The sequence below is a fragment of the Phoenix dactylifera genome, chromosome 6 (genome assembly GCF_009389715.1).
Source record: "Phoenix dactylifera cultivar Barhee BC4 chromosome 6, palm_55x_up_171113_PBpolish2nd_filt_p, whole genome shotgun sequence".
Taxonomy (NCBI): Eukaryota; Viridiplantae; Streptophyta; class Magnoliopsida; order Arecales; family Arecaceae; genus Phoenix; species Phoenix dactylifera.
The window spans coordinates 13941877-13960802 of NC_052397.1; the positions used below are offsets into that span (position 1 = coordinate 13941877).

General features: G+C 35.5%; 1 protein-coding gene across 4 annotated transcripts; it reads right to left on the minus strand.

Moving 5' to 3' along the window:
• Positions 1-409: 409 nt before the first annotated feature.
• LOC103705255 (mannose-1-phosphate guanyltransferase alpha-like) lies at positions 410-15187 on the minus strand. Of its 4 annotated transcripts, none has more exons than XM_026803933.2 (16): positions 14852-15187; positions 14651-14748; positions 14470-14570; positions 14305-14383; positions 14054-14114; positions 12084-12130; positions 11891-11983; positions 11630-11720; positions 10184-10232; positions 7205-7321; positions 6975-7122; positions 6172-6282; positions 6032-6100; positions 1064-1106; positions 918-949; positions 410-648 (listed from the first exon to the last, which is right to left on the minus strand). In XM_026803933.2, exons 1-16 carry the CDS (start codon positions 14907-14909, stop codon positions 601-603), a joined length of 1245 nt encoding a protein of 414 aa, XP_026659734.2. In that variant the 5' UTR covers positions 14910-15187; the 3' UTR covers positions 410-600. The 4 variants fall into 4 exon arrangements, with proteins under 4 accessions (XP_026659734.2, XP_026659735.2, XP_008787127.1 ...); XM_026803934.2 differs by having other exon boundaries at positions 6172-6264; positions 14852-15185; XM_008788905.4 differs by having other exon boundaries at positions 415-949; positions 14852-15184.
• Positions 15188-18926: the final 3739 nt, after the last annotated feature.

The following is an 18926-nucleotide window of genomic DNA, read 5'->3' on the forward strand; positions in this document are numbered from 1 at the left end:
GCCTTTTGCTTGTTGCTTTCAGGGGGGCCAACTACTAGAGTTCTCACACTTCTTGCCAGAACCGTCTTCTGCTTTCTAACCACCAATAAATGGCTTGAGCATACAAAGATGACCAACAATACAAAGACTGTCTAAAGCTCACACATGAGAGAAGCAATCCAAATATTATAGTAGAAACGAAATATCCAACAACTCCAGTGGAACCACAACTTGTGCCTGTTATTAACACCGTTCTGAAATTGCACCTCATCTACTCTGGAAGGGAGATGTGAGCATGAGCCTCCAGAATACACTGGAACAAGTAAAATTTTACTGTCACATCAGCCTCCAAAATCTTCTGGTGTTTCAACCATTCCAAAAGGCAAGTACCACTTGTTTGAAACAATTGGAATTTGGGAGAAAATCCAGGTGAAGTTTAATTAGAAGAAAAATTGATAGCAAATATTTAAAGCAGATATGAGTTCCTTTCCGAAGAATTTGGAAAGATAATAGGATAACACCATCCAAGACATCACAAGGGGATAAAAATTTACAGAGCTGAAAGTGCACATCTAGCTAGCAAAACTACATTTATCATCCACACATCAAGACATGGAGACCTCACAGACCATGCTCTGCTTCTATTTGTTCACTAATGCAATGGTATACCTGAGCAGCAATTTCACAGCTTTATAAGTAGCAGGAAAATTAAGGCTTTAATTTTAGGATATCAACCTATTAAACTACTTAATAGCACTCAGATGGTCAAAGAAAAAAAAGGACCCAATATGGGACAGTAGTATATTAAAAAAAAAAAGGAGCTAAATCCTATGGCATGGAGACCTTATTTCTGACTGTATGAAAATATACTATAGAATGATTTCTTCTTGTACACTAATATTGAGCGTTTTATTTGGGAGGACGATGCTGTTAATCACCACAACTTCGTCTTCAACTGACCCAGCTTCTCCTGAAATTAGCCAAAAAAAGGAAAACGTGTGAGTTGCTAAACCAAAAATCTTGAACATTTCTTCCACATATGTAATAACTATAGAAGAGCAGACAAGGAAAAGCAAGAAAGTACCAAGGATTGTAATCCCAAGTTTGGCATTGTAGTCTCCCTCACCCTGCAATGCATAGTCAAATTTGAAAGACCAAAAAAGACAATATGCAACAATTGCAGAGATGATTAAATTCAGAGGCCACATAAACCCAACAAAACTCATATGCATACTAAGCAATATCTGCTGTAAGCATTTCTTAAGTTTTAAGGGGTTGTGCCAATCAAATAGAGATTAAAAATTTGGCAGATGGGTTGTCATTAATTTGGTGGATGGAGAGGATAGCCCCCTAAAATTAGAGTGATAACATCGAAAATTACGCAGGAAAGAAATGAGTTGCTGTATTTTTCTGAAAACAAACCAATGGATATAGATACTTACATTATGAGCAGGGTATGCTGACATGGTACCAAAGGTTGTGTAGACCGACAACCAGTTCGGTATGGTATCGGCCCTTATCATACCGATCCTACATGCATTGCTAGGGGGAGGGAGGAGAGGGAGAAGGGGAGAGAGAGGGGCCTATGGAGAGGGAGGGTGGAAGGGCGGGGCGGGTTGGGGGGGGGGGGGGGGGAGGAGGGAGGAGGAGGGGGCCGAAGGGGGTTGACTAGAGCTGCCAAAGAGGAGGGAGAGGGAGAAAGAGAGAGTGTGAGAGAGAGTGGGAGGGGCGTACCTTGTCAGCGGCAGCTAATGTCGAGAGAGAGAGCAACTAAAGGAAGTCATCAGGACTTCGAAACTAGGGCATCATCAAGAAAACCCATTGGGGAGAGAGAGGAGGGGGGGGGGGGGAGCAGCTTAAAGGAGCTAGGGTATGATAGGTCTTCAAGAGAAGTTGTTGGAGGGGGGAGGGGAACTTTTATAGGCCGAACCAACCAGCATGGCCGAACTATCCCGAGTCGGTGTCTTTTTGGTTCAGGAAAAGTCGAACAATTCAGTTCGAATTGGTTTGGCGTTCCCTGATTATGAGGGACACAATTTTTATCCTAATTTTATTTTATCAAGCAATTGATGGTTATGATAAGAGAGGTCTTCACAATCTACAAATCATTAATGAACCACTTTTTTCTGATTTTTAAAATTAATGAATCTATCGATTAAGTAGGACATTCAAATAAATTAGTTACAACACGTAGTGGTCGTGAAATTTCAAATTTAAAATGGCAAGAAACTGGAGATGGGCAAAGACAATATCAATCAGGATTACAGCCAAATGGGCAGAGTGGAGATCTAACTTGGTATCATTATATGTAACTATGGCACCTTGGAAGATATTATTTTAATAGTAAATAATTTTTGTTAAGATAAGAATTCAAGAACCAGCAGTGTGGACAGTGCTGGTTTATATAGACATAGGTTACTAGCCGTGCCAGCTGGCAGCCTGTGTTGGTAAGGGCCTATACTGCAGCGCGTATTTTACCTGCCGGTGACCACTACAGGCCCATACTTCAGTTTTGTGAATCCTTGGTTACAATCACTTTGTTAATAATATGAAGGTTGCATGTGATATGAGAATGGCAGAGATGAGAACCACTGAGGTGTATGTAAGCACAATTAAAATTTACTTTGTGAAGAAAAAAGTGTAGTAAACACAAATATAGGATGAAGAGTTGCAACTAGTTGAGATACATAGAGCTCTGGATAATGAGCACAAAAAGAAAGAGGTAAAGGATCAACAGGAATGGTTTTGGATCTCAACTGTCAAGTTGGGACAAAAGGGTAAAGGGTTGGATTGTAGAAAAACCTGAAGAATTGGGAGAGCTTGCTTTGACCAGGGAGCCTGGACAAGGATGAACTTGGAGCACTTCAAAATCCAACTATACATAGACGAGTAAAGCATCTCACATCTGTTTCAATTGACAGTGTGCTTCTTGTCAAGACCAGAAAATTATATTTATGTTTCCAATATCTATTCCTCTATGTATAAGATCGGGATGTTTATTTACAACCAAAGCTAGACATGACCTTTGATATTGTGTTGAAAATCTGAAGAATATTCAGGAAAGCAGTCATGAGGAACTATATAAGAAAAGTTTAATAAAGAATATGGCCCTTGGTAGGGAAACCAGTCTAGATTGCACCATGAGCCAATTGTCCCATGATAAATACAGTCACGTACCACAAAGATTCAACAACTCTGGTGAATCGCACTTGGACGGTGTGGTTCACAAGCAGGGATGGAATCAGGATTTATTTGTTGGGTGGGGGGTCATACTAAATTCATTATCAAAAATAAAAGCCTAAATGATAATTTCATTAAAAAGTCAAGATATATGAATATTAACTTCCTAAGAAACATGAAAATTAAATATTTGTTGGGGTTGTGTTTCTGCTTTATAAAATCAAAGATTAAATTTACTACAACAAAACACATTAAATATTAAGCATTACACAAAAATGCTACATAAAAGTGGATAAACAATATAAACGTATGTTCCTTGGAGAAAAAAGGTAAATCAAATTATCTAACTATTCATGATTTGGATATCAAAGATTAATAATAAGAACATATAAATAATAGTGGGTCTAGCAGCACTGTCCTAGAAAATAAAAAATTGAAATTCTACATAAAAGGAGCATACCTTTTTGATGTTGAACTAGAAAGTCTATTTTGTTATTCTATCAGATTTTCTTCCCCCCTCTTAATCTAGTTTAGTTCATAACGTTGTTAAAAGTTTTATCAGGTTGCCTTATATAGTATCTGAAATAAATAGTATTTACCGATTATGCTTAAGAGGTTCCTGCCCAAACATTGCCTGTGATAATAACATCTTCCAATCTCTACCATCAGCTTTTAGATTTTAATATTTAATGGAGTCTGTTTATTGTCCTTACATGCCCATGTTTAAATGGCAATTAATGCTTGGGATTTAATAAAGATACTATGGAATGGATGGAATAAGAGTCCCAAGTCAATTGGATAAGGAGTGTAGCCACCAAAAAGAGTGGAAATTAAGAAGCTAAATATATATAGAGAAGAGGAAATTATGCGAAAATTGTGTGCGCTTGTTTTTTTTTTTTTTTTTTGTGTGTGTGTGTGTTTGGGGGGGGGGGGGGGTATGGGGCCATAAGGAATTTTATACAGCTACTTCAAAGTATATCTGAAAATATTGGGGGATCATGGACCCTGTGGCTCCATCCTGTCCACCAGGACTACCGGATCTCATTGTGTGCCTCCTGGCTCTCATCTACATCACAAGATATTTGCCTCTAATGAAAGCAAAACCTTTACCCACTTTTCCTCATGACCAATGGTAAAGAATGTTTCAAAAAGTTGTTAGTGTACATGGGCTAAGGTTGTTGGTAATGGTTATGCTAATGATCAAACAATTATAAGCTGATTGATGTGGTCATTCTCTATTGCATTTCACCAAGTAGAGAAGTATTAGGAGCTGGAAAAACATATACACAACCACCACAGTTCCTGAAGAAGAGGATAAAACAATCAAAATAAGGATGAGTTAACATTTAAGTGTATCGTCCCTGCCCCTGCTGTAGCAAAAGAACTCAAGCATGTTATTAGCATTTGCGTGTGTATGAATGAAGAAATGAGTCTTTAACAAACAATGCAGTCGCCAGCTTACAATATCCTTGGAGCTTCCTTCAACAAACATAAGGTGCTAATTAATGCTCCCTGGAAATTTTTAACAACCATTTACTTCCCTTGCCTCCTATTCTTTGAATGTTCTCTTAATAGATTCAGGAAAGAGCAAGAAGCAACATTCCATTAGATCAAGTGGAAGGACAACGATTCTAAACTAGAAAATTGTAAAAAATTTCACATCCGCAAAAAATTCAAAGGTCTTCAAACTAGTTGAGGAACATGATTCACATAAGCCTAAAATCCGAAAGTTATTATAATTCCACAAATCAATATAATTGGTGTAATTTAGGGAAAGGGAGCAATCAGGAAAATATTATTTTTATCTTCCTACCAATCTTACTAATTTGTGACATACTATATTAGATATGTATATTCTTACATCAAAATACTCCACAACTTTTCTTTTATAAAAAAACCTGTCTTTACTTCCAAATGCCCACAGGACACTGATCTTGGTAATCTGGTATCACCGCAGATTCTGATTTCTGCCATCTTGTTTGTCTTTGCTTCATTGCTTAGCAAATTGCAAAAACTGATAGAAAAGGATCAGAGAAGGTTGCAGATCTTGTTGCAACGGATGAGAGACTGTCTAATAGAGACTATTCAGGATAAAAGATCAAACCTAAAAGTGCAACATGATCCAAATGTAAGCCAAAGTTTTACTGGAAATTCACTATCAGTGGAAGACTAAAAGGACCTGAAAGAGCATCTTTGAAAAGGCTTCAGGACCCAAAAGCTCCAATCGTCCATATGACCAATGAACCTCAGACATAACTATGAGAAGATTGACAAAACTTTTTACCCTGGAGAGTCAGGAAAAATGGATAGGAATTACTGGTAAAACCTGAACAGAAGCTAAGAAAGAGGGTCTGGAAAAGCTAGCATTGAATAGAGGTTTCATCCTTGGTAGGAACATTGACAAATAAAAGTAGAAGGAATAAAGATTTTGGTTATATTTATAACTAATGTAAATTATTTTAATTTATTTCAGAGTAGAGTAAGTCACTATTTTTGTAAGGTGTAGTCAAACAATCCAATGATGAGCAACCAATGAGCCATTTCATTGTTGAAATATTAAGAAAAAAAATATTGTTCCTCGTAGAGGACGATGGGATCAAATAAGACAATTATCCATAGTGCAACGTAACTTGGAAATGACATCCGAAAAGTAATTTTGTATCTAACTATGAAAATTCAAACACTTGAATATGCAACCAGCTTGAAGTAAAGAGGCAATCTGCATTATTATTTCCAGACTTTTGATCATCTCCATATTTCCAGCCCTAAAGAAACAAAACTGAGCACCAACCATGTACAAAGGATGGCATCTGAGATTATATTCTCCTGGACGAAAAGGAGGTAAAAAAGACAGTAACAGAAGGAAGCTTGCCTGTACTCGTGACCATTTCCCAATAGAAGACTTCCACCCAATGATGGCATGTATAACAACTGCATTTTCCTGTCAAGAACAATAATTATTAATAGCAGATTTGGAGGAGAATATGATGCACTACCCATTCCAAATATTACCTTAATTTCAACATCATCTAGAATGATACAACTGATGAGTCTCACACCAGCCCCGATACGAGCATTTGCTGAAATTGAGACATTAGGGCCAATCTGTTCCGGAATCCACAGCTTCATCAGTTGGTAAGATACACAGCCAGTCAACAAAATGAAATTACATAACATGGTTACTAAATTAAAGAATCAGTAAACTGCATAAGAGGTTCCAATCACTATTATGTATCCAGAGAGAGGTCCAGTGGTTTATAAGCCAAGTAATCGGAGTTATAATATCGCCAAGAAGTGACACTCTGAATATTAACATTACTTTTTAGTTCATTTTTCCCCACTTGGTCTTATTGTATATGTTCGACACATGAATACAAATGAACATGTGCACAGACGGTTAGATAACTTTTACATAGACTGCTTCCGAGCAATCATTTTCATCGGGGTTTGTATTGACAGATCTTTATAAAATTTACGAAAGAACCATGAAAGATAAGCTTATAACAATATGTCTGGCACAAATTTACTCCATGTGCTACTGCAGATTAAGAAAAATTGTAATTATATTACCGCTTCTATTGCTAGAACCAAAATATCTTTGCTCAAACATATGGAGCTATATAACCTCTTCTTTACCATTTTAGAGCTGCATCCTGTGTCAGCAACCTCCTCTTCAAATCTTATAACAAACACCCTAGAGCTACTGATGCCAACATGATGTCAGCCCTCCACCCTTTTCATCCGCAAAAAAATATTAAGGAATGGATTGAAGGAACATCATTGATGCACAAGTTAAAATGTAATGAGAAAAATACCTTGGCACTTGGGTGTACTTTAGCTGATGGATGAATATAAACATCACCAATGACAGTGGCACTTCTGGCATCATCCCCTGCTGCTAGAAGCTGAGGGGAAGTATGACGAAATTGTGAGAGGTACAAGCCGGAACATTTCAAAGACATCCTAAAAATCATACAAATGCAGATTTGGTTATAGATAATTTAATGCAAACAAAAAGGACAATTGCATATAGATGGTTTTTGACCCTGGAGTCTTGATTTGTTCCCAGAAATCAAGTGTTTCATAGGTATAGAGCTCTTTCTTCCCAGCAAGAGGAGACAGGATATCCTGATCCAGCCTAACATAGTCTGGAGGAAGAGCCCTGTCAAAAACAAATTTCAGCATTGATATATCGAGGAAATCTAGCATTTGGGAGAAAAAAGGGAATTTGCTGTAATGAAATATCCAGAAACTACAAACTTATTTATCCAAAAGATCTAATGATATATGTTAAAGAATGAAACCAATTTTGTAAGTTTGAACATAAAAAAAGCTTCTCTAGCACAAAGATATACTTTAGAACTTCAAATAGAAAGCACTAAATGATTTAGAGGCATAAGAACATATCACTCCACATACTGTAATGAACAAGGTAATCCACAAACTGTTTGCAAGATATTGCAAATCTCGAAAGTCAAAATTATTTGTTTGTTTCATTACAAAATTATTTATCAATATCTGAAAACTGGTCTTCATGTTGCCAATTCACTATATTTATCTGCTTGAATGAAATGGAATTACTTTACTGATACTAGAATCTTGCTGACTGCCATTATAATTTGCGGTTCCCTCCTACTCCCTAGCTTTCTTTCCTAGATAGAAGTGAACTGTTTTCCTTTTCTTATTTTGGGTGGATAAATTGGATAAGGACCATAAATATCACATGAATGAGCACCACGTTGCTAGTCAACGAGCAAACAAAAAACAGGCACTAACAACTAAAGCTAGCTGATAAACAAAATAAACCAGAGGAACAGCTGTACAACAGATTGACACCAGCAAAATATTTTGTATGAAATACTCATGTATTTTGCATCTTATAAACATATGAGAGAACCCATAATAAGTGTACATATGGGTTATCACACACCAAAATAGTTGCTTAATCTAGTTCAGATGAACTTTTCATCATTTGCTCAAGGCACCTCATATTAGAACCAAGAATCACTTCACTATGTTGCTCACATTAACTTCAAGATATTCTAGGAGAGAGAATCCAACCGTAAGCATCTAAACCACCGGATAGCACTGTCATTGTTTGTGCAATGCACTTCTTGGAGTTGCCCTGCGAAAAGATAAAAGATCCTTGAGATTATGGACCAGAGAACTTTTAAAAGTTCCTTTTAGAATCAAGAAAATCCTTGGGGCTTTATATCTGATTCTTCAAGTCCCATCATCCTACAAAATCATCTATCTAGTTTCCGACAATCAAAGTGCTACCTTCTAAGTAGGTGAATAATGTTCCTGATTCCTTTTCCAATCAGACTTTGCTTGGACCACTTAAGAATCTATTGTCACCCTTGAAAGCATCTTAAAGACCACCTTTCGTCAACCAACAGCCATGGATCACCCATTTTCCTCTTTAAAACAAGTTGAGTTCCTTTCAGTTTGTCCAATCATATTACCTAAAATGGCAAACTCAACATTATAACCGCAAATTTTACATTAAGTTTGTAATATTTATTTAAAGGATGATTTAGGTTGACCTCTGTTTTGCTTTTATTGGTTTCTCTGTTCCACTACAACTTACAGTGGATGTTGGTTATAAGATACGCGTTTCTAGATGTTCAACTTCTCAAGCTCTATCCCCATGTTTGCTGATAGTTCTCTAGTTTCTTCTGAGACCTACTTGAGAATTTGTACATGAGCCATGTTTCACTCACAGTGTTTGACACACTCCAGTCCAGCTTTATCTTCTGCATGCATCATTTTCTACTTTGTTGCCCTTGGCTTGTTCCTTGGCCAACACGATCCTATTACTTAATGATCTGCCCTATGACTATCTCCCCTTTACAGATATTCAGCTTCTTTCTATGAATAAACATCTGAAGGAGATGATGGGATATCAGAAACCTACAGTCCTGAACCATTTCTTCCACAGCATCTGGTTTGGTAGTTCCAATGTCATCTAGTTCCTCCATCCTCATCATCTTAGTCACATTAGCATTGAATAAGTCATCAAATTTGCCCAATTCATGGAGACTTTTTTTGTCCTTTATATTTCACAATTTTGTGCAGCCATATGATCCAGTCATATCTTCTCAGGCTTCAGAAACAAATAAATAATCAAGTTAGTCACCCATAACCAGCTTTCCAGTGGCTTTCAATCTGCTTGATGAGTTAACTAGTCAATCTAAATTATCTAGTATTTTATAATTGGCTATTGATATGAGCTCCAAGCTACAGCAAATATGCTATACCAATAAGCAGACCTATTGATAACCAATGTTCCATGTATGGAAGCCCAAAGGTTGTATATAAAATGGAAGTACCAGCTTCCATATTTTTCACAAGTGAAAAGCATCATATTATTAGAATGCTTGGCATCTTTTTATTATTTAATCAGCATATGAAGGAACCCAAATTATGCAACTTAGACCTCCTTAATTGATGTATAATCATATTATATTTTTAGAAAAAGCTTAATACATCCATCAGTATGTTAAAATATATCACTAGATTTACAATTGACTATATATAACACTTCAGGCCGGCATGACCAACAACTAGCATTTTAGCATAAAGAAAAGAATGCAAGCTGAATGCTCGCAATATAGGAATAATTTTTTAACAGCAGATTAGAAGCATTTAGTATCAACTATGCCAATTGAAAAGCAGTTGAAGAGAAGGCAATGTCAGTCAGAGCCTCCCTGGAACATTATGAATGCCTTTGTCCAAGATAATTATGAGTGCATAAAAGGAGAAATAAAAGTAAATGCATAACATCTTAAATGTTGCAAAATAAAATCTCCCAGAATAAGTTTATTAAATAACACTAGGTTCAACGATCCAAATTAAATATCTTAATTCTAATAATAAGGGTGTAAGAATATAACATGAACTGAGAAATCAGTCATTTATAGTCAAGCTCATTCATGTAAGGTAAATGAATGTCTCCAAAAACCTAAAAATTGCGTGAAAAAATGTAATAAGCTAAAGAGTGTAAAGGTAGCAGAGTTCATACTTTGCCGCTGATTGGAGAGCTTCAAAGCTGGTTGCACGACGCAAATTAGCTGAAAAGATTATATTCAATAACAATAAGCTTCTTGTACATATCATGTTTTTAGATTATATAAACAAAATGAACAGAACAAAACTGTTTAATCTTAAAACTATCACTGGTTAGAAATTGAAGAATTTAACTACAAAAATTGAAAATCATCGATTTCAAGTTATTGTAAAAATTAAGGCTTCATGATTAGCCATGCAACTGAATTGCTAATTTATGTTACTTGATAAGGTTCTTGAATTGATAATATCCATAAAGCATCACCTATAACCATATAATGTTGCCATACAACTTAGTCCTTCAGCCTCTTTCTTAAATATTTACAATTTTTTGTAGCAATTCAAGGTAGGATCGGACTTGGATAGAAAATTAACCAGGTCCACCACCCATCAGAAAGTATCCTTAAGAAGATATCTACTCTCATAAATCATGATTTTTTATGTAATGACTCAGCAAGTTGTGTTTGAAAGCATAAATCAATTTACCTCAATGCCCTCAGCTCCCATTTACACATTGCCCTATGGTAATATATAACTAGTAGAGAGGTTGATTAATTCTATGCATATAAAATCAATTTATCCCAACACACACCCAATACTCTTGTAATCCTCAATTGAAATTCATGCAAAAAGTGCAGATGATCATATCATCCAACAACCTGTATTTGTAAGTTTGCATCTCTAGCTCTCACTGCTACAGTATGAGGATGGAAATATGGAAATTATATCCCAGAAGAGTAATCACATGGTGCCATCAATTTCAAGTTATGACATGGTAGACACTAGCATGGGTTAAGCATGGCAACATAGAAAAGATTGTCAAAGACAGCAAGTCCCAAAATTTTAGACAATGATATGTGCTAATAAAAATAATTTAAGACACCATTTATTTAAATAAATAAATAATGATGTAGACATGTACTTATTAACTAACAGATTCTAGTGGTATATAGTGAATAAATATATGATCAGTATCATCATTTGGTTCATGATATGGTATCATGGCTTCTAGTCCCACTTTAAACCACTGACAGAGAACTGCCTGTGCCTTTTGGCTACCCTATCCTGATACATGAACTGTAAACTATTAACAAGTATCACCGCTCCACCGTTACCCCCAAAAAATCACTGAAACATGTGTTCTTGGACAGCAGAAGTATTGCCTAAGCAAATGTGAGATATACAAAGCAGACATGACATGAACACAAGTCTATTAATTGTATATTATTAATAACAGATGCCTTAATGTAACTATATATTGCAAAGCAAGAAAATAACAGAAATAATAAAATCATGAGGAGACAGTAAGAAAAGATTCATTTAATTGTATATGTCAAGAAAATTTAACATATAATTTAACAGTAGTAGAAGATAAATACATCTATGCAAGATTACTATCTACCTCTGTCTTTCCGTTGCATAAAGACATCCTCGATGGCAGTAAAGATATTTGGTGTAAAAATATATACACCACAGTTTATGAGGTCACTTACCTACATATCATGCAAGCCATGAAAAGAGGATGTCAACAACTTCTATGAAAACCAAAAAGCAACATTTAAAATCATGAATTCCAAATAAAATGCCACATGCAAAAATCTCAGATAAAAGGAAATAAAGAAGAAAGAGCAGCAGCAAGAAGATCATGAAACTGTCTACATACAAAAGTCTCTGGTTTCTCTGTGTAATGCAGCAGTTCATTTGTGACAGGATCAGCCACCAACTCACCAAACTGGTTTGCTGCTTCAGCAGATACCTATACACAAAAAAGAAAGAAAACATTATGTATATGGAAGAATAATGGAATTTCAAAAGCAATGTTAAGGATTGGATTTAGCTATACTGGTGTTTCCCACCTTTATTACTAATAGTGTTCCCATTCCACCATATCCTTTATGGGCCTCTGCATTCATGAAGTGCAAGAGTGCAGTTGCAAATCAGTAAGGAGAAGTTTTTAATTTAACAAATTGGACTTCTCCAGAGATACACAATTGTCAAAGCTTATGGGTCACAATGCAAAGCAATTTATATCAAATGCTGGCCAGATATCCAAGTAATTTTTTTATCCACCATCAAGACATGGGATATAGCAGTCCAATAAATATCCCCCCCCCCCCCCCCCCACCAGTAAAATGCAACAAAAAAGTTTCAGAAGCCAAGATTGAATGAGTCAGCATTAGCAAAATGAGGTGCACAGCTCAGCACTCATCGGTGCAGAATGTGAAGAACAGGCATACACCTTTGACAACAAACTACAATAAGGTTAAAAAGTTTCAATAAGTTTCTCTCATATGTAGATGCAGCAATCTTTAAAATATAGCAATCCCCATTAAATCAATATAAGAAAAGTAGGAAATAATGTTTAATAAACAAATAACTGATGGGTATCTGTGCAGTTCCAAAAGAACCCACCAAAATAAATCAGGCTTAAGCTTTGGACATTTTACACGGGTTCTATACACATGAACTATTGATAGTTTGGTGGAGGCTTCTTGATGCTTGATATTTACAGATGACACAGCATTGGCTGATGGAAAATTAAAAGTGAACGTTAATTTTAAAAAAATGTAGAAATAGAAGGTCTAGGATGTAATCCAACCAATATGCACAGTGCAATTTCAACTTGAGCATACAAATTGCCATTTTAGATCTAAGGATTTGCTATCTTGGTTCTTGTATATAGAAGTGGGGAAAAATTATGTCTCAATCAGGACCAGGTGATGTAGACAACCAGAATTAATCTATTAAAGATGTTAGCATACCACTAGAACAAGGGGAACATCTGTATTAGTTGTAAGAACTGTCATTGTCATCTAATAAGGCAATGAAGAGGAACATACCTAAGATAAGCCTCGGATAAATACAATAGGCAATTTCTAAGATACAAGGCTAAAACTTTGGGCAGTAAGGAATTTTAGATAGCATCAGTAGATAAAGTGAGGAAAATCTACTTAGTATGTTTTGGCCACAGTTTAAAGTCCCCGCAGGACGGGGGGCGTCCCAGCCATCGCATCCCATTCCTGTTAGAAAATGGGAAATAGGAAGGGGGTGGGACTCCGAAACGGCGAAACCCATCTAAATAGGGAAAAATAAGAAAGAGGAAATAGAGAAAGAAAGGAAGGAAAGAAGAAGAAAAGGGAAAAGAGGAAGGTAAAAAGAAGAAAAAGGAAAGAAATGAGGGAAGGAGAAGAAAAAGTATGTTATGACTGCCATTTTTCAGTTGTAATTTTTGAGTTGCTTTTCAAAGTATGCTATAGCCTACATAGTTGGAATTTCTACCAATATCTTTTAATGAATGATTCTATGCAGCCTTTAATCTTTTTCCCATTTCTTTTAATCAATGATTTTTTACAGCCACTCTAGTTGCTAAATAATCATAATACTACTGATATTTGATGAGTCTTTCCCAATTTGCATTGTTTGTATACCTTGGTTCTTTTTGTCTTGAACTTCTCAAAACTAATGTGTAGCATTTTAATTTGTTTTGTTGGACTTGATGTGGCATAGAATGTTCTTGTTTTTTCTTCTTTTTTTTTTTGCAGAAACGATAACATTTATATTAATACTTTAATGTCTTCCATAAGGCCAGTCCACTTCATTCTACCTTTGGCCTTTATAAAATGTTCCAAGATAATCCCTTAGAGTTTGAGATAATTATGAGGTAGAATTCCATATTCAGAGGCCCAAAAAAATAATAGAATATGTCATACTACCAACAGCTTATGTGCAACTTGCTTTGATACATATTGGATGACACCATATCAAGGTTAAATGAAATCTGATGAATGTTAGCATATCGAACATTAGGGCAATATGAAAGGCTCACCAAGCATTTCTGGCAGTGGGAAGCTACAACAAACATCGCAATTCAGCAAAACTACATGAGACTGCCACATCAAAGAGGGCCAAATCAGAACTCCAACTAATTATTCAATTAAAAATGTTAGAATTTTATCATGAAATCTTCGAAGAATGCTACTCATAGAGATTTACAACATATTGATCTCTGCAGTTCCCCCTAATCTAAATATAAACATAGAGAGCAACGTATACAGCCAAGGGAAAGAGATGCCAAACCGGGTTATCCTCCATGATATAATCTCTGAAGTTGTAAAGCCCTCCTGCCGAGCCGTGTGGCTTATCTTCCCTCAAGTATCTAACACCGCAATTAAACAAATAAGCATGGCATTTTAAGAAAGCAAGCTTCTCACTTTACCACATCAGTGCAGAGAACAAATGTACCTCACAGGGACTCTGAGCTCATTGGATATGGAAGACACATAGAGCGCAAATTCCTTCTCCTCGTAGAACCCAATAAGAAATATCTGCGCTAAATTGGGGATCTAATACAAACAAAGAAAATTCTAAGAAAGCATTCAAGAACCAATCCACACGCATAAGAGAAAAAGAACTTTGAGATTACCCTTCTGCAAGCAGAAATCAGGTGATGGACCATCGGCTGCCCAGCCAACGGGAACAACGGCTTCGGAATGTTCAAAGACAGCGGCCGGAACCTCGTCCCTGACCAAAAACCCCAACAATAAGCTGAGAAACCACAAAAGCCACCAAAAAAAACCCGATTTTTGAGGAAATTAACGCTTTGGATCTCGAAAAAAAATCATACCTTTTGTCGGCCCGCCGACCATGATCACCGCCACCACCCTCTCCTCCGAACTCCCCATCTCCACTCCCTTCCTAATTCTTTTTCCAATTTCTATACGCTACCTTTATAACACCAGAAGCAAATCAACTCATGCCATCAATGAACCGAATGGAGAGCAACGAGCCCTTGATTCGGGCACTGCACACAGAGAGAGAGAGAGAGAGAGAGAGAAAGAGGAGTTGGTCCCGGATGAAGCGAATGCTGATCGAGAGGGTATAAATGGAGGGGTGGAGGGGGAACGCAGGCGGGAGCATGACATGTTCCCTTCCGCTCCATCCGCTTCTTGGTATCTGTGCGGTGAGGGGAGATGGAGAGCGGGGAAACAGGTTGGGTCTCGATAGGGACCCACTGGGCCTGGATATGACGTTCGTCAACCCTTGTGAACATCTTGGCTGTTTGAGGGGTGAGGTTTTGGGGGCTCCCTGTGGGTCCTTGTGAGACTTTATTACCGTAAAGCTCTGGGGAAGGTGACCCCATGAAGCTTCGTTGCTGCTACTGGTGCAAGATCCAAGGATGTGATTGGAGAAAGGGCTCCATTTAAAACACGTCTATCTACGGAAACTGAGGACAGCGTAATTAGGATCCGGACTTTCATGAAGGCGTTAATCTATCATTTGTAATGTAGGGGTACCATGCGATGAACTTTTGAATTTTCACTATTTACCTTTTTTTTTTTTTTTTTTTTTTTTTTAGTGGGAAGACTCAATCAGTAGAATGATGGTTCAATTCAATGTTGCCATAAGTTGGACAACATCTAAATATAGTATTAATGCTGTTGAACATATCGGTGGAGGTGAAGAACCCATTTCAAAATCTCATTTGACAAAGCTTTTGGTAAGCTATGAAGTACTTTCTGGTCCTCCAAAAACACTTTTGAATGATGACATTTTATAAAAAACCAGAAAGCTACTTTGATTTTGTTAGAATCTAAAAATGTCTACTTGGAAAATGCTCTATTTTTGAACTTCTCCCCAAAAATGCCTTTGGGTCGATGTCGAAAAGCTGTTTTGATTTTAATAAAATTTTTCTGATTACATCTTATATCATATCAAATCATAATATATTGTTATACTATAAATATAATACAATATATATATAATATATTCTTATATTATATGTATAATATAACATATTATTACAATATAATATTATCTTATAATAATAATAAATAGTTGTATTATGATAATATGATATATTATTATTATAATAATATAATATATTATTAATAATATAACAAGATAATATATTAGGTTATATTATAATACTATTATTTTATTATAATATAAATATATAATATTATTATAGTATAAAATATAATATAATATCTATATAATATTATGTCATAATTATAATTATATTATATTATATTGTAGTAATATTGTACTATTAATAATATATTATTATATCATGTCATATCATATGTTATATTGTTATGCTATAGTATTCAATATTATACTATACTATATTATAATAATATTATACAAAACAATAATATTTTAATATATAATATTATATTGTATTGTACTCCATTATGCAGTATTATGTAATATTCTTTATTATCAATTTATCATACCAAAAGCACTTTTCCATTTTGGTTACCAAATATATGTTAAAGTTTTATACCACTTTAGAAATATAATTACCAAGTAGCAAATAGCTTTTTATAAAAATTACAATAATTCGAGGCTCGCCCATGAATCTAAATAGAGATTTGGTATGCTTGGTTGGCTCGCCCATTCAAAGTTGGATTGAGTAAGATTCAAGGCTTATAAAGCATATTTTAAGGCATGAGCCAGCCATCTTGGCTTACAATTAACCATACGGTCATCTTTTCCTTTTTAACAAAAAAAGATAAAAATATAAAACTCATTTTCTTCTTTCGGATGTTTTCAAAACTTAATTATTTAAAATTTATTAAAATATATTAGTTAATTCCATTAGTTCTATGTAATTTCTACAATATATATTAAATTTGAAGAATTTTTTTCTAAAAAGTTGCATAAATTATGATTATTTTGTATTTATTATATATTATTAGAAAATAGAGTAGAATTTGTAAAAAGAATTTGATCTACTTTTGAGGGGAAAAAAATAAGCATTACATTTGGAGCTTATTTGGCATCAATTTTATTTTTTGTTTTCTATTTTTAAAATACAATTACAGCAATCTTCACAAAAAAATATTTAGCATTATTATTTTTACTTTCTAGTTTATAAAGTTACTTTTATTATTTCTAGAAATATAAAAGCAATAAACCTTACTTTCAATATTTCTAAAAATAAGAAATTTATATTTTTACCACCAACACAATATCCACCATCATTATTATCGCCACTGCTCTAACTGCGATACTATAGCTACTATCATAGCCGTTTTTTCCATATTGTTAAAAACCATCACAACCATCACCGTCGTCACCATTATTGTCGTTTTTGTCGCATCACTAATATCTTGCCACCATTACACTCACCTTCTCTATAGTATAACTATTGCTATTAAACCTGCTGCCAAAACCACGCTGCCTCCTATCTCCATTGCAGTTATCATCACCTCCGCCCTTATTTTAGTATTCATTTTAAAAAATAATTAACTATAATAAAGATATTTATATTAAAAATATTTTTAAAATTTTTAAGAAAGTAAAAATGATGCCGACCCACATTAACTTACATTCTAGATGGACTGTGGTGGAGATAAATGCAGCCTCAGCATAGTCATCCTATATTCCTATTTTGCAAGGTCAATTGGGCATTATTTGTGAATAAGATTTGGAAGGCTCACCCCCATTGGGTTTGGCATGGTTTATAAAGTTCTAGCACATTTTTTTCCAAGTGGCAAGTTCCTAAAACTGGCATTGATTGGATAACGACATGGGACGACAACTCTTTCACTCAGGAAAGTTAAAAAAGGACATGAGCTTCCAAGGTCCAATTTTTGGATTTTTTTCAGCAACCTATCAGGAATGGCCATCATTTTGCCTCGCACCAAACGGGCATGGCCGGAAACAATGAACCCAACTAATGCCTGCTTCGGCTTCCTTTCCGTAATCCAGGAAATTTCCTTTGGGACGGAAGGGACCGCAGGCATTATGGCCTATAAAGAGCTTCTAATGTTGGGTTTCCAATGATGTAACTCCAAGTTTGGTATGACTCCACGGATGACCGAGGCATTTATCTACTTGTTAGGTCCTCGCCAACACTGGCCATCCACTTTTAGGCAGGATAAAGCCTTCAGAGATGCCTTGAACCCGACGAAAAGGCTCAAGAAAGAAGCTATTCATCCGGTCAAAAATTTACAAAAAGATCTATCTCAGACAACATAACTACACGCAACTGTTAGTTCCTAGTGTTTGTGTCTCATAAACATAGGAAAGACACAAGGGAAATTTTATAGTAATAGATCAGGAGCGATTTCAACCAATGACTCCAATAGAGAGCAAGATATGGTATATTTAGGTGTGCAGACTTCCTGGATTCACAATGGGCATCTAGCTTCCATTGTAAAATAGGATATATTTATTATTAGATAAATATAACGCCGTACAAGTGTACAACTTCTCCGGTAGATTCCAATTTTCATGCAAATTATGAGAAGCGGTGCAGATATATATTTAACCCCCACATCAGTTATTCATCTAGAAAATCTCGGACCCTCAAGAAATCCAAATAACACGATTAGCTCTTTTGGATAAAATTCTCAAAGATTACAAATGATATCGAAGCAAACCTCACCTGTAACCCATGTGAATAGAGAATACGGCAACATAAATTCTTTTAGAACAGACCATGAGCCAGTTGTTGTTTTTGTAATTAGATTTTACTAGATTTGAACCCTAGCGTAGCGAGGATGCTAGGGATTAAAATAGAAGACGTGCATTTAATCCCCCGTCGATTATTTGCTGAAATTTTTTTTGAACTTTTATACAAAATTGAGGAATTCAAATAACACCTTCTGGCTAGATTTTTTCGATGAGATCCTCAATTATAATACAAAAAGTAAAAATTAAATTCAAATCCTCGAAGTAAATGTCAGAAA

Excerpts from the sequence above, each read along its gene's own strand:
- LOC103705255 (XM_008788905.4), bottom strand. The coding sequence starts at position 14,909 with ATGGGGAGTTCGGAGGAGAGGGTGGTGGCGGTGATCATGGTCGGCGGG. Across the intron at positions 12,131-14,053 it reads CCCACTGCCAGAAATGCTTG|AGGCCCATAAAGGATATGGT; the intron begins GTGAGCCTTTCA and ends TCATGAATGCAG. Across the intron at positions 1,107-6,031 it reads GGAAATGGTCACGAGTACAG|GGTGAGGGAGACTACAATGC; the intron begins GCAAGCTTCCTT and ends TATGCATTGCAG.